General features: G+C 39.4%; 2 protein-coding genes across 4 annotated transcripts in view; both read right to left on the reverse strand.

Moving 5' to 3' along the window:
- The window catches only part of LOC103380114 (calcium-independent phospholipase A2-gamma-like), a 17025-nt gene extending 3333 nt beyond the window's left edge, over positions 1–13692 (reverse strand). The window contains exons 1-8 of one of the 3 annotated variants that reach the window (XM_025056245.1): positions 12512–13692; positions 10988–12032; positions 9894–10043; positions 9231–9382; positions 8955–9049; positions 7671–7842; positions 7437–7494; positions 6900–7091 (exon numbers count right to left, since the gene is read on the reverse strand). In XM_025056245.1, the coding sequence (XP_024912013.1) occupies positions 6900–7091; positions 7437–7494; positions 7671–7842; positions 8955–9049; positions 9231–9382; positions 9894–10043; positions 10988–11839 (1671 nt within the window). In that variant the 5' untranslated portion in view covers positions 11840–12032; positions 12512–13692. Of the gene's footprint in view, positions 1–6899; positions 7092–7436; positions 7495–7670; positions 7843–8954; positions 9050–9230; positions 9383–9893; positions 10044–10987; positions 12218–12511 lie in introns of those variants that run through there. The other 2 variants (XM_008311930.3, XM_025056246.1) reach the window with 2 other exon arrangements.
- Positions 13693–14263: 571 nt separating this feature from the next.
- On the reverse strand, positions 14264–20102 carry terb1 (telomere repeat binding bouquet formation protein 1). Its single transcript, XM_008311923.3, has 16 exons — positions 20021–20102; positions 19518–19628; positions 19276–19407; positions 18804–18935; positions 18556–18616; positions 18343–18461; positions 18123–18248; positions 17849–18001; positions 17632–17763; positions 17173–17298; positions 16675–16817; positions 16236–16597; positions 16085–16152; positions 15825–15899; positions 15394–15569; positions 14264–15168 (listed from the first exon to the last, which is right to left on the reverse strand). The coding sequence occupies exons 1-16, from the start codon at positions 20055–20057 to the stop codon at positions 15142–15144; spliced, it is 1980 nt and encodes a 659-aa protein (XP_008310145.1). The 5' UTR covers positions 20058–20102; the 3' UTR covers positions 14264–15141.
- Between the last annotated feature and the right edge of the window lie 82 nt (positions 20103–20184).

Below are 20184 nucleotides of genomic sequence, written 5' to 3' on the forward strand. Positions count from 1 at the left end.
GTTTTGTGTTTTGTTTTGAGGGGGGGGGGGGGGGAAGGGTAACTGCTTAGACTGTAGGGATTGTTGAATAGGCATGAGGCTGAGGGGCCGCGGGGCTGTGCGCTGGCAACAGGATCAAACACACAGGGGCCACAGTCCTCATTAAGGAGGCCACGCTGGGGGTGGGAGCTCCAAGACCCCAAGGGTCCTGGGACACTCCAGGGGAAAGATGGCTTGTTTATGTGAATCGAGTGTGCGTGCATTTCTGATTGAAAGCTCAAGACTGCTCCAAGTCAGTGCATACAATAATGTGGTTATGTGTTTCTGGCAGCATATGTCTCATGGATTCATACACACTGAGGCCAGTGGCGGAGGGGGAGGGAACCGCCCCTTCTCTGAGTGCACCGCGGTGTCACAGCCCAATGACAATTACGTGGAAATGTGTGGGAGCACGGGCCTTGATGGAGAAAATGTGGGCTGCCTACAGAGCCCAGGGTCTGCTAATCACTCAGAAAGATAGACTAAAAAATGGTATAATCAATTCAAAGGCCAGGGATGTATAATTGCCAAGGAAATTGACTATTGTAGTTAGACTGAGGGCAGTGCATGGAGTAAAAGCTCTGGTTACAGCGGGGGTTGTGTGAGTGAATTGTCTCTTTTAATACAGTAACTGCTGCAGCTCCTATATTGGAGTACTCTTTACTGCTAGGACAGCATTTAGTTGAATAAATATATATTTTTACTGACTACCAGAAATGTGAGTAATGAGTTCATTCTGGTCAATGACACTTTAAGACATCACAGAAATATAGTTGAGTATTTTATGAAAATATTGTTGATTTTGAACATACTGAGATCTCTGTAGCCAGGTGGTCAGCAGTGGTATTGCAAGCAAAACAACCTTTTCAGTGGCTATATAAACAATGGATGTGGATATGCCCAAATGTCTAAGTACTGATATTCATGACAGTAGGACAAGGAGGTATTGTGTACATCACTTATGCGTCCCATCTAGCAGTGGTTCAGAGCAAATAACAAATGACAATGGTGTTAGGCTCCACATCTATATGGAATTTTTATCCAAATTCAACATCCATATTGGTTAAAATTGTAGAAAAAAAAAAGAAAAATTTTAGTTTTAAATGGCTGATTTTCTAGGAGCCCTGGGGTTTGACTCGCTCCAGCCTGACTGTCCTCGTTCTCTGTAACTTGGATTAAATCAGGGCAGCAGTCTGGGTTTGTTCCTGGGTTCTTTGTGCTGACAGAGACGTCCAGTTTCACAGGAACAGTGACCAGCTCTGCACAACAACCCAAAGTATGTAATATTAAAGGCCACACACAGTTAGCACAACAGTCCTGTGAGCAGGGAGCTGAATTCTGTTACTTGTTTCGACCTCAGAGCACCTGCTTGAGGAAATTCAGAACTGGTAGTCGACAGTTTTGCCCAGAGAGAAAAGCATTCTTTGTCAGCCTGGAAGCTCTTTATTGTGACTGGAGGAAAGTTTTGTAAAACAAAATAAATAAAAAAGAACTGAGGAGTATTTAAGAATCAATTATTCAGGTGCTACTGGAAGTTGCCTTTACCATCTCTACCCCAACTGTCAAAACACATGAGAACCCTGGATAAAAGGGAATTGTATTGTTTTTAAAGTAGAGTAGAGGAGGAGTTTGGCAGATTGAGGATACGCAGGTGAAACCATTTGAATAAAATAAATTAAATAATCAAAGGAAATTCATATCATTCATTTTAAGATCTATATTAGACACGATCCAAAGTTCATACATTCTTGCCATTGACTTCTAGAGACCTATCTTCATGGTGGCCGTTGTCTGACTGGGGGTATTCAGTGTACGTCAGCTCCCATTGGCTGGGACAACAAACCTCACCCTCTTCACTGACTGTGTATTTATTTCACACCCTTTCTCTCCCAGTGTAACACATGGGCACTGGCTTTAGTGCTGTTTTGTTCAGTCTTCAATCTGGTGTAGCTTTCACACCACAGCCCCAGTGTGCAGCTGTAGTCATCACAATTTCTTCTCTGACTCCTCTTTGACAGGGTGGACCGAGGGCCACAGCTATGTCATGATTTATTAAGAAGCTCTGTCAATGAGGGCAGCTTCCCTCAAATGATTCATTAAGAAAAGATAAATCACAACAACAACTGTAGTTCACCACTGACGGATCATAAAGTCGGGCTGCCATAATTAAAAATATAAAAGCCATGTAAATCTTGCAAAATGCATGAATTTACCAACTGGCAAAGTAATGTCGAATGCAAATATTCTTGTTGGGAATAATTAACTGCCTTAAAAGCATCCGATTCACGAAAAGGCTACCAATGTCACTGGTGAGGAGAAGACTGACAGAGGTGTCAGTCTGGTGAGTGTCACTCTAAAGTGGCCACCAGGCCAAGTCAAAGGTCTCCATGCCCTATTAACTGATTACATCGACCAGTTCTTCTCTTTGCCTTTTTTCTTCCTCGCTCCCAAAGGTCAGGATGTGAAACAAGTCGTCTTCCCAGGCTGTCAACACAGGATCGCCCGAGGCAGTCGAAGACCTACTGCAGACAGTTATCTTCTCACACATACGGTGCCTTCATGACCACATAGATATGTACAACTGGTGTGGTGAAACAATGACTCATCTTTGCCAGCTGCAGCCGTTGAGGGTGAACTTTCTACTAACAACACCATCAGAGGAGAGGAGAGCCCAGAGAAGATTTGTGGATGTCGTGAAAGAGAACATGGATGTTGTTATAAAAGCATGGCATGAGGTGGGGAGGGGGGGGGGGGGGGGGGCTACTACTATGTCTACTCGTTAATTCAATCGTCACAAAAATGTGTTCAAATACTGAAAAGAAAATATTCTTGTGCATTATTACAAAGTCAATACTTTCTTAGCATTGGTATAGAATTGGGCTTCCATCACTAAAAAACAACATATTTTTTACTTAAAAGTATTAGTAAAGGTAGCAATGGAAGCACATTTAAAGTGGCAGTGAGATATGTAGTTCATGTTTAGGAATGTGAACTCAAGGGACAAAGATTCCAAGTCAGAGGTTCATCCTCCAACAGCCTCCAGGCCAAACTCGGAGGGTTTAACTCTGGAGTACCGAGCTGAGATAAGATGAGGAAGAATAAAGCTTTGCATTTTCGTCTGTGAGTCTCACTCTTTTCTTTCTACTCGAGTTTGAACTCAAGTAACAATAACTTCCCCTTTCTGCGGGAAAAGGCAAAGAGAAAAAGGACAGTAGGATGGGGCTATATGTTTTTTAACACAGCACTTTGACATGGCCACTGTTATCGACAAGCCTTCGCAGATAAAGGATGACTCAGTCCCTCTGTGATTCATCAGTGACAGTGAAAAGAAAAACAAAACTGCGCGCCTCTTGATGTGACCTCCTCCATTTGAGACGGTGATAAGCGTTTCTGTTGATACGTTGTTATGTCTCTCAAGAGTCTGCGCCGTGGGTGGCTGCCCTCTGATCCAATGCTTTGCACTACATGTTGGCAGAAATGGGCACAAAACATGCTCTCATACCTCCCCACCACCTCAGGAAGCACCATAGCAACAACGAAGAAAAAAAAACTGGGTCCTCCTCACCATTCTTCACTGTGAAAATCACTGTGAAATCTCTGTACTTCTCTCGTGGTTGAAGATAACACAGAGAGCCATCAACTGGAATACGGGGCTCCTTCTTTTCCTAATGTTCTATGCATTTTCTTTTCTTTTGCCTTTGTTCTAGTCTAAATTAGGCATCCCATTCCATGGCTGTGGTTTGCAAATTTGAGGATTTGATAACAGAACTGCTGAGCTGCTTCCTTGACTATAAAGGAATACAAGATTGCCCTGAGTAGCATGTCCCCTAGTTCAGTCAATCTGTATCTAAAGATCTGATTCTGAAGTTATGCATTGGCAGACGTCTGTTCCAGGCCGCAGAACCACAGAGGTATTAATAAACTGTCACAGATTTCCTGAAATGCTCAAGCATTCGCTCGGCGTAAGGCACAGCAGCTCTCATCTGCTCTGGATATAAAGGGTTGGTTGTTTGAGGCTCAAATTAAATGGAAAACGACGTGGGTGTTTGTGCGAGATGACGTTCTCTTACGGGAATCCTGACATCACACAGACAGTGTGTTATGCTCATGAAGAGTTTCAAATGGCTGAAGTGTAAAGTCATTGGTGTGGTGTGGCTGGTCAGAGGACCACAGGACAGTGATGCAACAGAGATGACACATTAATGTCTAACACTGAGGGCCTCTCTTCTGTTTCATTCTGCTACTTGACAAAAATGAATCAATCTATTCCAGCTCATGTAAGTCAATCTATTCCAGAAGTCGTTCCACACATGAGTCCCTTTTTCCTTGTTTTGCACCTACTTCAAGTGCTCTGGTGCCCCGAGGGGAGGCACAAATGTGAAATGAACAGCAGTGTTTCACATTCCCACCACGTCAGGGTGGATGGAGTAAAGTTACACATTTGATCAGAGTATATAAGAATAAATTACTGCATTGTATAGCATATAGATGAGGATTATCCATTTACAGTGTAAAAAGACTAATCAGAATTTAAATACACTTTGACCTAAAGTTAAAAAGTTTCTTTTCAAATCATATCAAAGTTTAAATAATCCTTTAAGCCATTCATGTTCTGTAGTAAAAGGACCAATTATTTTGTAGAGCAAATCCAATTACATTGAGAAAGAATATCTTCAGGCAAGTGTAAAACTCTCAAAGTGTATATTTTATATATTTTTAATTTAACTTGTCATTTCACTTCATTTCAGTTATCTTTAATGTAACTGTAAATTCAGTTATGTTTACACTACAGCAGAGGGATAATGTACATTTTGTAAATCCTGGAAGAAAAGTTTACCAGGGTATTTTACAAGAGGAATACTTTAGGAAAAAAAATGTAAACACTATGAAAATAATTATTCAGTCAGAAATAGCTGAATCTCCATCAGATGTGTTAACTGTATGTAACTAACGTCGGGGCCTCATTTTCTCCCGCTGACTAAACGTAGTTGGTGTAGCAACTGATAATTAGACTGTCGATCTGCCTCTAATTAGACTGGTACAGTACAGAGCAGTCAAAGGTGTGTGTGCGCGTGTAGCATGGAAAGAGCAACACCAGGATAATTTATTATTCATCTCAGCGAAGGACAGGACCTGCTCGACAGCAGGCGAGGGAAATTTCCCACCACATGTGGGGATTTTTTTTTCCCCATCAGCCAGTCTTTTTCACTCACTTCCATGCCTCTTCCCCATTTACCTACACAACTGACACAGCTTTCAATTAAGACTGTGGCAGCTGGTGCACCAGGAACAGTGACTTTGATGCAAACACATTTATTCGTGGCTCTGCCAAGTCTCTGTTGGATTTGACATTTTTATGCCGCATTTCTGACTTGAATAATAATTCAATAGGATATCGTGATCTGACAGCAACAAGTCAAGAACACATGAGTGGGAAATAAATGACCTGCTGTTTTGTTTATGTCTACCTTTGTCTAACCACTGTGCAACTCCTGACTGGGTGTCAATAACAACCAGGTTCTTGTTTAGTATTATTTTCTTATGTGTAATCTGCTGTCTCTCCTGTGGTCTGACTAAGCTCCTGCATTAAAACTAAAACGCAGAGATGCATATTGATCAGAGTAGAGCTGTAGCACACTGCCGGTTTGTTATGTTGCTCCTGCTAATGCATACCTGGTTAGTGAGGGTAGATTTAAGTGAGTCTCACAGTGTGACTCGACTTCCTCCTCTCAAAATGTAACTGACTGGAAATACACACTGACAGAGACAGAAATTGAGATCCTCCCCTGTGTTGGCTCTGTAAAGGATTTTTCTCATTAGGCTTCTCAAAATCCTTCAAAGTCTCAGGCATCGACAGCCTGTTCAACATTTGAATCCAGCAGACCAGTGATAAGCCCCCACTATTCCCTCTCGCAGAGAACTAGAGAAGTGTGGGAATGTGAGGTGAGGAGAGGAAGCTGGAATAAAGGGAAGAAAAAAGCATGGGCTCTGAAATATGGAAATGTTTCTAAACAGAACTATTTATAGTGACGAAGAAGAGACGGTGTGTTTTTCTCATAACTAAAAATAGTCCGTGTTGCTGCTGCTTAACATTAACTCTGAATTATTTATTTTTTAAATTATGGCTTTAATTGATGTGTTATTAGTTAATTAAAATTAAAAGGATTTTAACACATGCCAGAATGATGGGCATTGTTGCTCTAACCTTTAGTGTAAAATCTCATTTCAAACATCTCAACTTCAGGTCGAGTGTTCGTCCTGTGTCATACCGACCTCACGGAGTGCAGGGTAGTAGAGCGTACATCTGAGAAGCTAACTGACAGCTGTCAACTGTAAGGTAAAGTAGACTGATTGATACTTTTGTGCAAGCAACTCTCCATGTGTGATTGACAAGCCACTGTCAAGATGCACAGTAATGACTGAAATCCACCAATTCTATGAAGCTAGGGTGAAATTAGCATAGAGACTAATTTCACCTCATTATTTGAGTATAATGAACTCAAATATTATCAGTATTTGTAATGTTAAGGGTTAAGTTTAAAACACATCCCACATCCTGAGGCTGCGTTCATCCACCTCTTCCATCTCAGCTCTGTGGCTGAGAGGCTCAACTTTCTATTTACTAAAAAACACTTATTGATGTACACGCTTTTGCAAATCAATCAGTTTTGAGATTTGCAATAAACGCAGCCTGCACCGTTGAACTACGGTCAATAGTAATGATTCTTTTCGAGTCTCAGTCACGTCAGCACTGATCTAAGCCGATACATTAACTAGTACAGGTCATATTGTTGACAAACACTGTCAGGTAGACCTTCAGACTTTAACCTGGAATTCTCAAGCCTATCAAGTTCACTCCAGCTTTAGTGAATGGCACTGACCTGGTGGAGATCATTCCCTAAGGTGAACTCTTGGAAGTAGCCGGGGGCTGCTGAGGTGGCTCGGATTGCCTGCCAGAGCTGGTGTTGGCAGCCCCCCAGGTAGTGAGAGCGGACCCCAGGGAGAAGGTTGTAGTTTCTAAACACATAGGCCCTCAATGCACCCCGGTTCACAATGGTGCTCACTGCTGCCACCTACAAGTAAAGCAGATTAACATTTATGCTGGCATTCACATCCAAATAAAATAAATAGAAAAAGCACCAATGACATGTAAGCTAGAACACAGGCAGATCAGTGTAATATTACTGCTGAGCCTCAGACAGTCTGCTCAGGTATGAAATCCTACACACGACCTTCCTCCTCCTCAAAGGGCTTTATGGTGTATTTTCATTTCATGTTTCTTGCAGAAAACTTCAAGACTGGGATTGAAAAGGAAGCCTCAAAGAAGAGTGTGATTTCTCCCAACGTAGTGAAGCAACAGCTTCCTGGTCAGCACTAGAGCAGATGGAAGAAGAAGTCAGACCATCTTTCTAACTCACCTTGGGGCATTCAGGGTTTCTGGAAGTCTCCACCAGCAGATTTGAACCCATTTTCTCTCTGTGCAAGTGAAAATTAGACACCATTAAATCCAGGTTTGGTGAATTTTAAATTATGCTTTGGCACTGGAATAAAAATGTATGTTCCATTTAAGTCAGTGGTGTTTTTCTAATTTAAATATTTATATCAATATTTTAACAGTTGTGTTTTATAACACAATCACAGGAGGAACTGACTTGAGAATGCCTTCCCAGGCTTCACTGTCGTAGAAAGCATGGCTCCAGCCCATCTTCACTGTGCCAACGATCACATTCTGCTTGAAAACATCGGAGCCTAACTTCCTGTATATATCTTTACAATCGCTCAGAGGGAGTTGGAACACACCCAGCATAAACCCAAGGATGGCACCTGAAAAGAAACAAATAAGGAGGATGAAAATGAATGATTAGCTCCGAACTCTTAAACAAGGAGAGAATCCTTGTTTAAGAGGACTTTATGTAGTAACAAAGCAGAGGAAACAGAGCGGAAATGACTTCAGTAACACTACAGGTCATTGTTCTGGTAAATGTACGGTGTTGATGTAATTCTGGCAAACCTGAGTATTTACGGTTAGCAGAAACATTATCCTTGGATGAGCCATAATGTGGCATAAGACTGACATGATTAGATCAGTGCAGACAAATAGACCTCAACTCTCTTGACCATTAAAGTCTCTTGACAACATTAACTGAACACAAAAGAACAGTAGGGACAGAACTGAGGACTGCCTGAGTAATGTCACTGATCACAACAGCCAGATGTGGCCCAGATGGTTTTAACACGTGTGATAATAACTTGATCTGAGAGAGTGATTACACGGCATTCTCTCAACACCCACTGAATCTTAGAGTGAAACGTCTCCAACTGCTGATGATTAAGTCTGAGAGGACTGCTGGGAAATGGGGACAAACAGAAGCTTCTGCTGATGATTACTGAGCAATGTGTTCTGAGGGTAAAACACAGACCGTCCATCTCTTGTGAAATGACAGCAGAGGAGCAGATATCTCAGTAGTCAACAGCACCACCATGTGGTCTTTTTTATACAAGAAAATGAATTAAAAGCAGCATTTCCCCGATAAATACAGATATTATACTTTTCTGTTGATCAATCCATCCTCTATATACCAATACCTATTTATGATGATTAAATAATTATTCAAGAGTAATGTAGAGAATATCAATAAAATAAATATTAATATGTATATACAATGTAGGTTTAATCTTCACCTGTAAGACAAAGTCAAGATAAAACCCTACATATAACAGTCTTAGTCTTAATACAGATAGTTAAACCAGTGGCCTTTTTACAACAATTGTAAAACCAGTGGAAAACCACCTTCTTGATATGAGTATTCGAAGGGTAGACATTTGAGTGTTTGAGTTTAAAAGAAAAAAAAACTCAGAATGTCAGGATAAACACAGAGAGTCAGTGTACAGGCCACACAAAAGGACATTGGGATTGAAGGATGAGAATAACATACCTGTGCTGACTCCACAAATATAATCGAAGAGTTTATAAATTGGTTTGCCAGTCAGATATTCCAGCTTCTGTAGAGCCTGAAGAGCCAAAAGTCCCCTAAAATAACAACAATTTCAAAATTTAAAAAATAAGTAGTGGAATGTAATGGAAGCTTTTCAAAATATCCTGTAATGTTTTTGGCTCAATGCTGTAAAGCTGCAATTCACAAAAAGGCTCTTTAGCAGTAAACAACACCTACTTCAATTTGACAAAAGAGGAAGCACGGTGCTGATTGTACCTTAAACCTCCTCCATCTATGGAGAGGATCCGTATGCCACGGCCTTTGACAGGTTCGTGGTAGCCCACCAGGGTAAGGGCTTCTCTGACGGCTGCCCTCAGACCCGGGTCACTGGCCTGCTTCAGACGCAGGAGGCAGGGAATGACCTTCTCCTGAAGAAAAAAAATAAATAAGAGAAACACACTGTCAATCTACCATGAGGAGTACTACCAACACTGCCAAAAACCTATAAGGGAAAATATGAAAGAAGAGCTGAGTCAGAATTAACATTTAATGTCTGCTGTGGGAAAGTTTCATTGGCTTATCAACACAAGATGTCAAGGTTAAAGTGTCATCAAAGCAACTGAAATTTAAGGAAATGTTAATGTATACTTTTCATATTGATTATTTTTCATATTGATTATTATATATATATATATATATATATATATATATATATATATATATATATATATATATGAATGAATTATATACTTTTGTCTGCTGTAGTTCTCATATTGAATTAGCAGAGTTTTTACACCCAATGCAAATTTCACACATTTATATAATTCTCCATATTAATTGCTAGGACTATGTTCATACAGAATGCTTGAGCAGTATCATGCAAAGCAAGGGTTGAATAATTCTGCAGGAGAAATCAAAGAGAAGCCTTAAATATCTCACCTTGACAGCAACACCACGAGTCTCTGGAAACTCCAGCAGATGGTAACTGAAGTCCTCCACTCTGTTGATGTAAACTCGAACATCCGATGCCCTACGTAGAGCCTGGACCAGAGCACGGGTACGGTTGTCCACACACACCCTGGCAATTATCTGAGGCAGAATATGCAGGCAGTCATATCTGACTGTCAGGATTCCAGAGGGACCTACTTTCAAAACACTGATAATGTGGAGCGCAATAAAAAATAAACTGTCTATCTCAGCACGTAGGAGAACATATGGTGGCCTTCGGTGATCATTAAGGCACGACTAGCTTAACCGAGTCTAATGTGATCCCACATGTAGGCAATAACATAAGGGTGTTATTAAGACAACATTTCATACTCTCAGGAGAGGGCACACATAAAAGAAGCGGTAATACTTACTCTCTGACAAAATAAATTGTATAAATATAAAATGATTTGATCAAAATCCTCAGAGTGAAACATAAAAACCATTACACTCAGCCATTATATAAAGGTATATAAATAAAAAATTTGATTTTAACTGTTGCACAAATAAAATAATATCACTATGTTTTGACAACAATAACTACCATAGGTTGAAGAACCTGCTAACACTGTTAATGCAAAACATAGTGGTGTTGACCATGAGGAAATTGTGTTATTACTTTTATAACATTAAACATCAAAAAGTTTTGTTAATCTATCTATTGATGTTTTTGTAAAGTAGCTTCAGATTTTGAGCCTTCAGCATTAGCTCAACGTGAGATGATTGTGTCGTTGTGACATAAAGGACTGACTCAGCCCACATGTGGTAGATTGTCTCTAGCCCCATATCATTGCAAGTGTGGCTATTTTTAAAAACAGATTCCCAGAATTCAGGATACACTTCAGTGGTATGCTGGACATATAGAGAAGATGGCAGTGGTAACCTGCCAACATCTGACTAAAATATACATCTGTCTGCACAAATATACAAGAGCAATCAATACTGGCACCAGCATCCATATAACACTAAATATACAGTTTTCTTATGTGTCAAACACAGATTTCTTAAGACAGACTAGATTAATAATGTGGCTCTGTTGCTCCTACCTTTTCTCTTTGCAGAAGAAGTTTCTTGGCCTTCTCCTCAGTTGTACTCTGCTCCTTACTAACTGTGGGCTCAGCCTGTGTCACTTGTGTATCCACAGGTTTCTCTTTAACTGAAGCAGTCTTGGACTCTCCTGTCCTGAACTTGGGGACAAGAGGAACGATATAGTTCCCAACAAAGGCTTGCACATTTGGAGCGGAGTAAGACAGGTAATGTCCAAAACCCTTCTTAGAAGAATGGGGTTCAATTTTAGCTGTGGTTGTGTCTCTCATATCAGACTTGAGCATTGGGTCACTTGTTCGCGGACTCTGACTGAGAACAGGGGAGTCAATATTGTCCACTTTCTTGTCCTGAGTTGTTGCAAGGCTGCCAAAGTAAGAGTTGATATGGTTGGCCAGGTAGTTGTAGGTCTCATCCAGACTGACCGCAAAGGAGCTGGGATGGAAAAGTGCTGTGGTTGATTTGGAAGATGTGCTCTTGTTTTCGGTGCTCCTAAGTTCTTCTTCTTTAATGGAGTAGCTTGTGTTGACTGGAAGAATATTGTGTTTAGGTTCATTCTCTTTAAATTTGCCCCTACTTAGAACAGTATTAACGGATGTAGTGGCAGAAATAGAATGATGTTCAGGTGGTTTAGGTTTGGGTGGAGTGGATGTAGAGGAGGGAGGATCAGAGGAAGCAGGAGTTGTTGAGACATTGCTTTCTTTTTCTTGTGGTAATGATTCAACATGGATCTCAGCTTTATCCAAAGCAGATAAAGAATTAGGTTTCAGCCTGGTAATTTTTGACAGAAATTCTGTACTTGTCCCACTCACAGCTTTTGAAACTGTGTTCAGTGTGTTCTTGACCCGTGACATTTGTTGACTCAGACTAGCAGACCAACGTGACGTGGATGTGTTTGAATACAAAGTGCTAGTGTGAAGTCCAAGATTCGGTTTAAGTGGGGAGACTTTAAATCTCCATCCTTTGCGGCTTCTGTTACTCAGGTGGTGAACATGTTTCCAGGTGAGGCAGCGTACTTTGGAACAAACACGCTGTCGTACATGAAGCCTGGAGTAAGAAGTGGTAGACAAAGGAAGTGATAGTAGTAACTTCTGACCCCTTGTTTGCCAGATAAGAAACACACGGCTTACTTTCAAACAGGTATTAGGAGTCCACCTATTATTCATCGCGTCAGTTTATACAAGTTTATGCTCCACAGAAAACATGAGCTACACAATCCTTTTTTGAAAACCCTGGTAATGAAAGAAAAAATGAAATGGAGGTGAAACGACAAGAAAAATAAAATTTTAAAGTGACAATGAATTCAAGCATGAGGTGCTATGCTAACCTTTTTATAAGGTTTAATAATTGTTTTTTGTTGCACTTTTTAATTTTAAACAGGAAGAATGCGCAACAAATAAATCTTAGAGGAACATACTTAATAGATTTCAGCAATAACAGCAAAAATTTAGCTTCGAAAACATAATTTAGCAGCTAGCTGTCTTACTAGAAATTACGTTTGTGACAATTAATATCATGAACTATACCTGTCTCTTTTAAGCAGTCGAAAGTCCGTTGATTTCTTCAACGAGCCGCCGGTGTTGCTTAAAGTTAACAAAACGTGTAAAGATTCTTAGAAGTAAACACTGTTATTTGACCTAGCACTAGAATACAAGACAATGTGATGACGTAATTCCAGAAGGGAAACATTGGTCACGTGATATCCTAGTTGAATTCCAACTGGCTGTTTATAGTCATGCCCCTTTGGTAGCGCCCCCTGATTGGATAAGATGTTCATTCAATATTGTCCATAATAGAGGAGCAACTTTAGGTTGGAGATGCTGTATATGACGAGGTAGCTACCTGCGCCACTACAGTCACACAGCCGCCCCGATTTTCTAAATGCGCAGTTGTTTTAGATCTACGGTAACAACGAAACGATTCGAAAAAAATGAATATGTAACCCGTAGTAGGTGCATATAGGCCGTAAAGTGAACCACGAAAAGTCTTTCAGAAATTGAATTCCACTCCGACGTCTGCGAACTACACAATCTTTAGTTCATAAAAAGAAGGAGTTATGTTAAGCTTACAGCAAAAAGTTCGTGGTAAAAAAATCCAGCCCATTTTTTAGAAACAGGCATTTTATACTGAACTGGCGTCTTTGGGGCGCAATAAAAGATTTTGGTGTGCAATAGGTGGCACGGTCGACACGTGACAGGACTACACCAATAGGCTAGCACCTTTTAGTAAACAGAAAATCAAGATGGCTGCCTGTGGAGTTTCATCAAGCGGTATCTTCAAAATATAACATTGCTACATGCATATAGCCTCTGTGAAGCACGAAAAATTCAGGATTTCACACTCGGCCCCGTCCTTCCAGCAATGTGCATAATATGCAAGAAAAAGGACAAATACATCGTAATGCAGACCCTATATGAGTGGGCAAAAACCTCAGCTCGTATCAGGCCCTGACACTAATGTGGCAGTCATTGCTGTAAGTCTGCAGACAGATTTACCGATGAAATAATATGTATTATATTATTATTATCATACCATGCAGCTTATATTTTTTTCACAGGCACAGCAACAGGACATTACCATTGTGTCATTAGCTCTCGGAACCAGTGTGTGTTCAGCCTTGATTGTCATACATACATTCTCTGGGTGTGACTCCACACGTGCCTTTTGCCTGATGTGACTCGAGTTCACAGAAATGTTTGTGTAAATAAATACTTTAATTTCCTAATTACTACATGAAATGTACTGGTGATTTTTTTGTTCACATTAATTAATTTTCTTCATTTTTCTTACCCTAATAACAGGCAAGAAAGATGCCATTAAACTAAATGAATGCCACAAGAATTTCTGCAAGTGCAGGGAATAAGAAATAACAATATTACATAACACTGAATATAAAATAATACAGTTGAATTGTCCTTCTCCAACTGGTGGTTGTACAGAAAACTGCTGATCCATATGAATTTTAATTCATCTTGAATTATCCTGATACATTGTTATCGATTACCATCATAGTAAATCTTGATTAACTGAGATTAATCCACAGCTACCATGTGATTAATCGGAGTCCTTTGGGTAAGCCAAATGCCCACAAAGCTTCAGTTGTAAACATTCAATTTGATAATCAAAGTATTTGTGTTAGGGTAAATGGAAATTTTGCTACAAAAAAGCTGCACAGTGCAAACAGTGTTCACATAGATATTAAACTTCAACAGGAACCACATCTACTCCCAACCCTGTGGGAAAGGAAACTAGAAAAAGGGGAGGGGGGGGGGGGGGGGGGGGCAGTGAGTTGGAAAGTTCAAAAACCGAGGTTCCACTCTATGATGTCATATCCTACAACTGTACATTTGAACATCAGTCAATCACCAGACTTCACTGTGAGGTTAAAAAAAAAAATCAAAAATATTTCCCAAGAAGGAGGCAACGGAGACAGGACAGCCTGGGATTGGCTTTTGCGGAAATAACAAATGAATAAATGTTTTACTGTCTTCTTTGCTAAACTTTGTACATGAAGAAAATACAAAATACAAGCTTTAACAGAAGCAAATAGAGAGTTAGAAACGTTCTTCACGTTTTAATAAGATAAGTATAAGTAATCAACACAGAGAGAACCAAGAACATTTAAAAACAACTATAATGGCAGGTTTAGAACAGGGTTTCAAACAGAGACGAGCTCGGAGAAATCTCCCCAAACTCAGGGCATAAGTCAATCCCTCTAATACAGGTGTAATGATATTGAACAAGGCTGTGAGAAAAACTAAAAATAATACAACTAAAGAATTCCTATTAAATCTCCTTTCAAAACACATAATGATTTAATGAGTCTGAAGAGCTTAACCCAAACCAGTTTTCTGTCATTAGTACCCCTTTGTTAATTATACCAATCACTAAATCATTTCTTAACTGGATACTACTATGTATTAGTATTTTTGTAATCTCCTCCTGTGCAAATTTGTTTTTGTTTTGTGATATTTCTATAGTCTGTAGTTCATCTGCTATATTTTATATGCTATATATTTATATTTACTCACATTCATGACCTGTGCTCTGTGTTTGTGCGCTGCCAATATGCAATGCAGAGGACACTGCTCCCACCACGCACACTTGTGTCCAACATCCGACACTTCCTCAGAGGCCCCCATCCTTCTCTTCCTCCTCACCTTCTCTGTGCAGCAAGGTCCAACTGAAACAGAGAACACAAAACATGTCACACATGTTACACCACAATCTCAATATTAGGAAACATCTCAACTTGCGAACAGAACTATTGGTCTCCCTGATGTCACTGAGTGATAATTTTTGTCTTATGAATCAAAGCGTAAGAAGAGAATTAAAAAAACGGAGACTGTAAAACTCTAGACTTCTAGTAAAATATAATTACAAGATTTAAAACGATGAAGGCTCTTACTTCTGCGGGTCTTCTTTGAAACACACCGTCCGTTCCCACGAGGAGGCTGGACAGACCAGTCCTGAATCGGTCTGTAGCCACCTGGAGAGCCCTGTGCATGTCACAGCAGTGATGGAAGGAGCTCTGAAGAGATGAAAAGGTGTGACTGGTCACTTCCTCAAAGGTCAGCATGCAACCTGAACAGAGAAGGACAGTCATTTTGTAACTATAGCTTATGCAGGGTACATTGTAATATTTTATACTGCAATTCATATACATAAGAGGTGACTGAACTAATCAGTTCTCAAGCAAAATCAACAGCTGAGACGTTTGGTCCATTCTTAGTTAGTTAATGTTAGTTAACATTTATATAAAAGAATACTCAGATATTATTGCAGCATCTTGAGACTAATCATCACTAATGCTGCACTATTCTGTGATTAATCCAGTACCTGTGCACCGTGAATGAAGCGATATGTCTTCTTCTCTGAATGTCCTCGTATGACCCTTTTTCTTGTCCTGTGACTCTAAATTATTGACCATATTGTTAGAGGATAGAAGGGAGTGCATAGTCAACATATCGTGCATGGGAGGCAAAAGAAAAAGGCACTAACACTACAGATGTAATTAAAACATACAATCACATATAAAAGACGCCAAACGTCTGGCACAGTCATTAAAAATTAAGATGAAGGCATGACGATATCTCTACCTTTGTCAGCATGTTTAATTTTCTTGGATAACTTCTGCCTCCTTGATTCTGGAACCGTTAATTTCTGACTAAAGAAGAAGTAATACATCTAAAAAAGATACTGACCACTGAACCTGGTAAAGAAACATACGTAGATGTAAACGCTACTAACCCGTTTGCAATATCTGGCTCTCTGCCTCCATCTAGTGACTTTACATGAGAAGACATTAGTGCCGTGGTATTCGAGAGAACGGACGACTCCCCATTGCTCTTGCTTGCTTTTGCATTGTCCTTACAGTTACCTGACCTGGAGCTCGCCTTTTTCCGGTACCCATCTTTCTCCTTCATTGCTACATTTTTTACACACGGAGGATGAGTATTGTTGTCTTCCTCCTTATGCCTGCTCGGTTGTGTGTGTGCTGAAAGGACGGTTTGGGTCCTTTTCATAGGCTGCAAATGTAAGGCTGAGACTGAGGATGGAACAGGTAGAACTTTCTTCTCAGGTGTAGCTGGTGGGTCTTGCTGCTCAGCCTCCTGGAGTTAAACATCAATAGATAGTGACAATCCAGATGTTTCATTAAGTGAGATGTGAGCACACATCAATGTCTCACCTTGGCTTGTTTCCGCTCCAGTTGGTTAATTCTGTAAAGAACGTCCACGGCTGAGCTTTTCATGCTTTCCATGCTGATAAGCGGTTCTGCTTTTATATCCTCCGTAATCCCTGATGTCAGAGTGGGCTCTGCCAATAACATGGCTTCAAAGGGAAACAAAAACATCAGCAACTAGGGAAATTGTAAAATGAGCTGCCAAGAATGAATCCCTCTCAATTCAACGTAGAAGTAAATGGTCATGGGAAGGTTGAGGAAAAAGGATCAAATATTACACCTTAGAGCTTTAAAATCACAACCATTCATTGCATGCTTACTATTAATAAAAAACTTCTATCTCACTGAATCTGGTCCAGGACCTTAATACTGCCAAAATATAATCAAAGTATTCTAAATTCCAAAGTAAATTCCAAAAAAAAAAATTCTCCAATCTTAAATTATAATTAAGATCATGGGATAGTTACTTTATATGGTGCACACAAATGAGGAAATCTGACTTACTGGCCTGTTTGCAGTTCTGCAATATGAATGTTGTTGCTTTCCTGACCTCCTCACTGTGGTCCTCTGTGAGCAGATTTATGATGAGGCCCAAACCTCCACATTTCACCAGCTGGAACTGGTGCTCCTCTGCAGAAAGGAAGATGCATAATAGTGATAGGAGTAACGATTCCGTAGTATTGGTATATTAATATTCACAGAAGTATCAATTGACTATTGATTTCTCATAAAGTATCACAACTAATTTATAAATTAAAAGGGTAACTTGATACACAAGGTATTTATGAAGTTATTTTAATGACTAATTTATAAAATGAAAAATGAAAAGTTGTTATATGTTCAGTATCGGTCATGTGTTTCATTGGGTGTAAAAAAAAAATCACACACAAGTATTGGTATTGGGAGCAGCTTTGTAAGGAAGAGGTGAAAGAAAATATACAGTACATCAAATAAAGGTCTTACCAGAGGACTCAGTGCAGTAACTAAGGGTAAGTAAAACCGAGAGTGTGTCCTCAGGGTTCAAGTTTGGGCTGGCCAGCAGGAGGAGGAGTTTGGACACAATGTCATATTGAGCCAGATCTGAAGCCAAAGCAGCTGAGGAGAGCAGGTAGTTAGGAGAAACGATTTGGTTGTAGACCCAAACTGCATCTGTGTGTATGTGCTTGTGTGAGATAGGTACAGTTTTCACTGATGCAAGCCGACAAGGTCTTTGATATAGTGGCAGACAGCTGGCAGGGCACCAAGCTCGTTTGTGCATCAGGAACAAGTTGAAGCAATAAAAGTGTGATCGTTTCCAAACACCCTGAGGTACGAAAACTCTCCTGAACTGATGCTGCAGAAACAAATTTGTAGATAATCAAAGAGAACAAATAATTTGAGTATGTGTAAAAATAAGACATTTTAAATCACAGTACTAAACATCTTATTTTAGTTATTTCAAACGTTAGACTTACTGTTGTTGGCCACAGTCATTGCTATGAATGAACAAATTGTCTTGAATATTTCTAGGTGTGTCAAAGCCTCCTTAAGCCAGATTTTCAGAATTGGAAAAGTGGCTACACAAATAAGCTGAGCGTCTTCTGAAATATAGACAGAAAAATGGGAAACACGGTGTTCATGTTATTAGTGGTGATGCTTCACAAGGGATGATTATATACTCACGTCAGGTATTACCATTTTGAGGATTGTTAACACATCCGCAAAGACCATTAGACACCGATGCCCACAATGGATGGGTGTGTGCATCATAATCTACAACTGCAGAAGTGTCCACAGGAAGAGGAAAGGTTGTCCTGCAAGAACATTTACTATTCGCTTATTTTATGCATACATCTTAAACCTATGAGTATATCTGCACTGATGAACCTTTTTATGATTCAAATGTACCTGAAGAGTTCCAGTAGACCATTCATGCAGCCACTGGTTAGGGCTAAAGATTGGCCTGATTCTGTGATTTTGCACCAGTAAAAAGAGTTTAACAAACAACATGCACTCTGAATTCTTATATCAGATTGATGAATTTTGTAGTTTCCCCCTTTACATTTCCATATTCAAAGAACTACAAAAAAAAGAAAATTAGAAGGCAAATGCATTAATCCATTAAGAATCTGAACCTGAATTTAAAAATCCCTTACTGTTGTTGGCTACCAACACAGACAACAAATACACGGCCACTCTCCTCTGTGTCAGTGAAATGTCTTTTTTTGTCAGCCATCCAGCCAGGTCTGCAAAAGTCTCTTTTTTGCAGAGGGAAGTTTTACAAAACACTATTGAAATTGGAAAAAAAAAACACATCACCAATAGAGAAAGTTACAGATACAACATTACAACACAACAGCACAGTCCAAATATTAGCTACACATGCCTTTTGTTACAATACAAGTTTGTTACAAAACAAATGTGCATGTTTTCCCTTCTCTTCAGATATGTAATGTTGAATTTTTCATTAGTTTTGCGTAAACAGATATACCGCTAATACTATAAATCCTGCCAGTATATAAGCTAAATACTGGTGGGACAACTATGGTACACATTATATAAGATCTTGCAAGCCAAATATAATCTTGCAAGCCAAATATAATTACACTGATGTGTGCAAATGCTCACCGTTGGCTTCTGCTAAAGTCCCAAGTGTAAAGAGTGCTGTTTCCTTGACATCTGCATGAACAACACTGGATTTAAAAAGGTTGTACACAAATGCCACCCCTCCGATTTCTCTTAACAGGTCCACATTATCCTCTGAAATATTTAAAAAACAGACCAAATAAAAACATTACACAACCATGTGTTTATGATGATATAACCAGTCTTTTCCAACAGTGAATCTCGTGTGTGGTAACAAGAATTACCTCTGTTTTCGCAGATTGATTGAATGGTAAGAAGAGCTTGTTTTTGTAACTCTGGGCATTTCATTTGAAACTTGAGACACTCCAGAAGCATACTGAGATCTGTCCTAGTTGCTGACAGCAAATAAATGTAGCCTTGATTGTTAACCAGTCACATCAAGCGGTTTGTTTTTTATATACCATGATATAAGATCACATTTAAACCATTTATTGACATTTTGCATGTACAACTGCATTTTCCTAAAAAATATATAGAATGAAACTGTAATGTATTTGTATGTATTGTAATATTAAAATAGCTTTAACAAGTCATTTTAGAGAAAACATTTTACTGTCTTGAATTAAATTATGAATGTATAAAATACAGTGCTTAAAACAAAATTTAGATGTAGCTGCAAATCGTATTATCCACAATAAATGTAAATCAAACCACTGTAACACCTAGGAAAAATGAAAACATGTTAAAAAAAGCCCGACTTATACATTAACTAAAAGAGAACACTTACTATTTGGCCTCTTGTCGTAGGCTTCGTTTTTATCCATCACGCCCTATATACAACTAAACTTAGTTTATAATAAAATTGAATTCAATTAATCACTTGACGATTCAGCTGCTATGTGGTGCTGACGAATTAGCTTCTGAGCTAATACCGTCTGTAAAAATAAGGGC

The sequence above is a fragment of the Cynoglossus semilaevis genome, chromosome 6 (assembly GCF_000523025.1).
Source record: "Cynoglossus semilaevis isolate Cse_v1.0 chromosome 6, Cse_v1.0, whole genome shotgun sequence".
In the NCBI taxonomy this organism is placed as follows: domain Eukaryota; kingdom Metazoa; phylum Chordata; class Actinopteri; order Pleuronectiformes; family Cynoglossidae; genus Cynoglossus; species Cynoglossus semilaevis.

Coding starts and splice junctions, on each gene's coding strand:
- terb1 (XM_008311923.3), bottom strand. CDS start 20,057: ATGGATAAAAACGAAGCCTACGACAAGAGGCCAAATA. Junction 17,764..17,848: donor GGCTTGCATCAGTGAAAACT/GTACCTATCTCA, acceptor TGCTCTCCTCAG/CTGCTTTGGCTTCAGATCTG. Junction 15,900..16,084: donor AATTAAACATGCTGACAAAG/GTAGAGATATCG, acceptor TCAATAATTTAG/AGTCACAGGACAAGAAAAAG.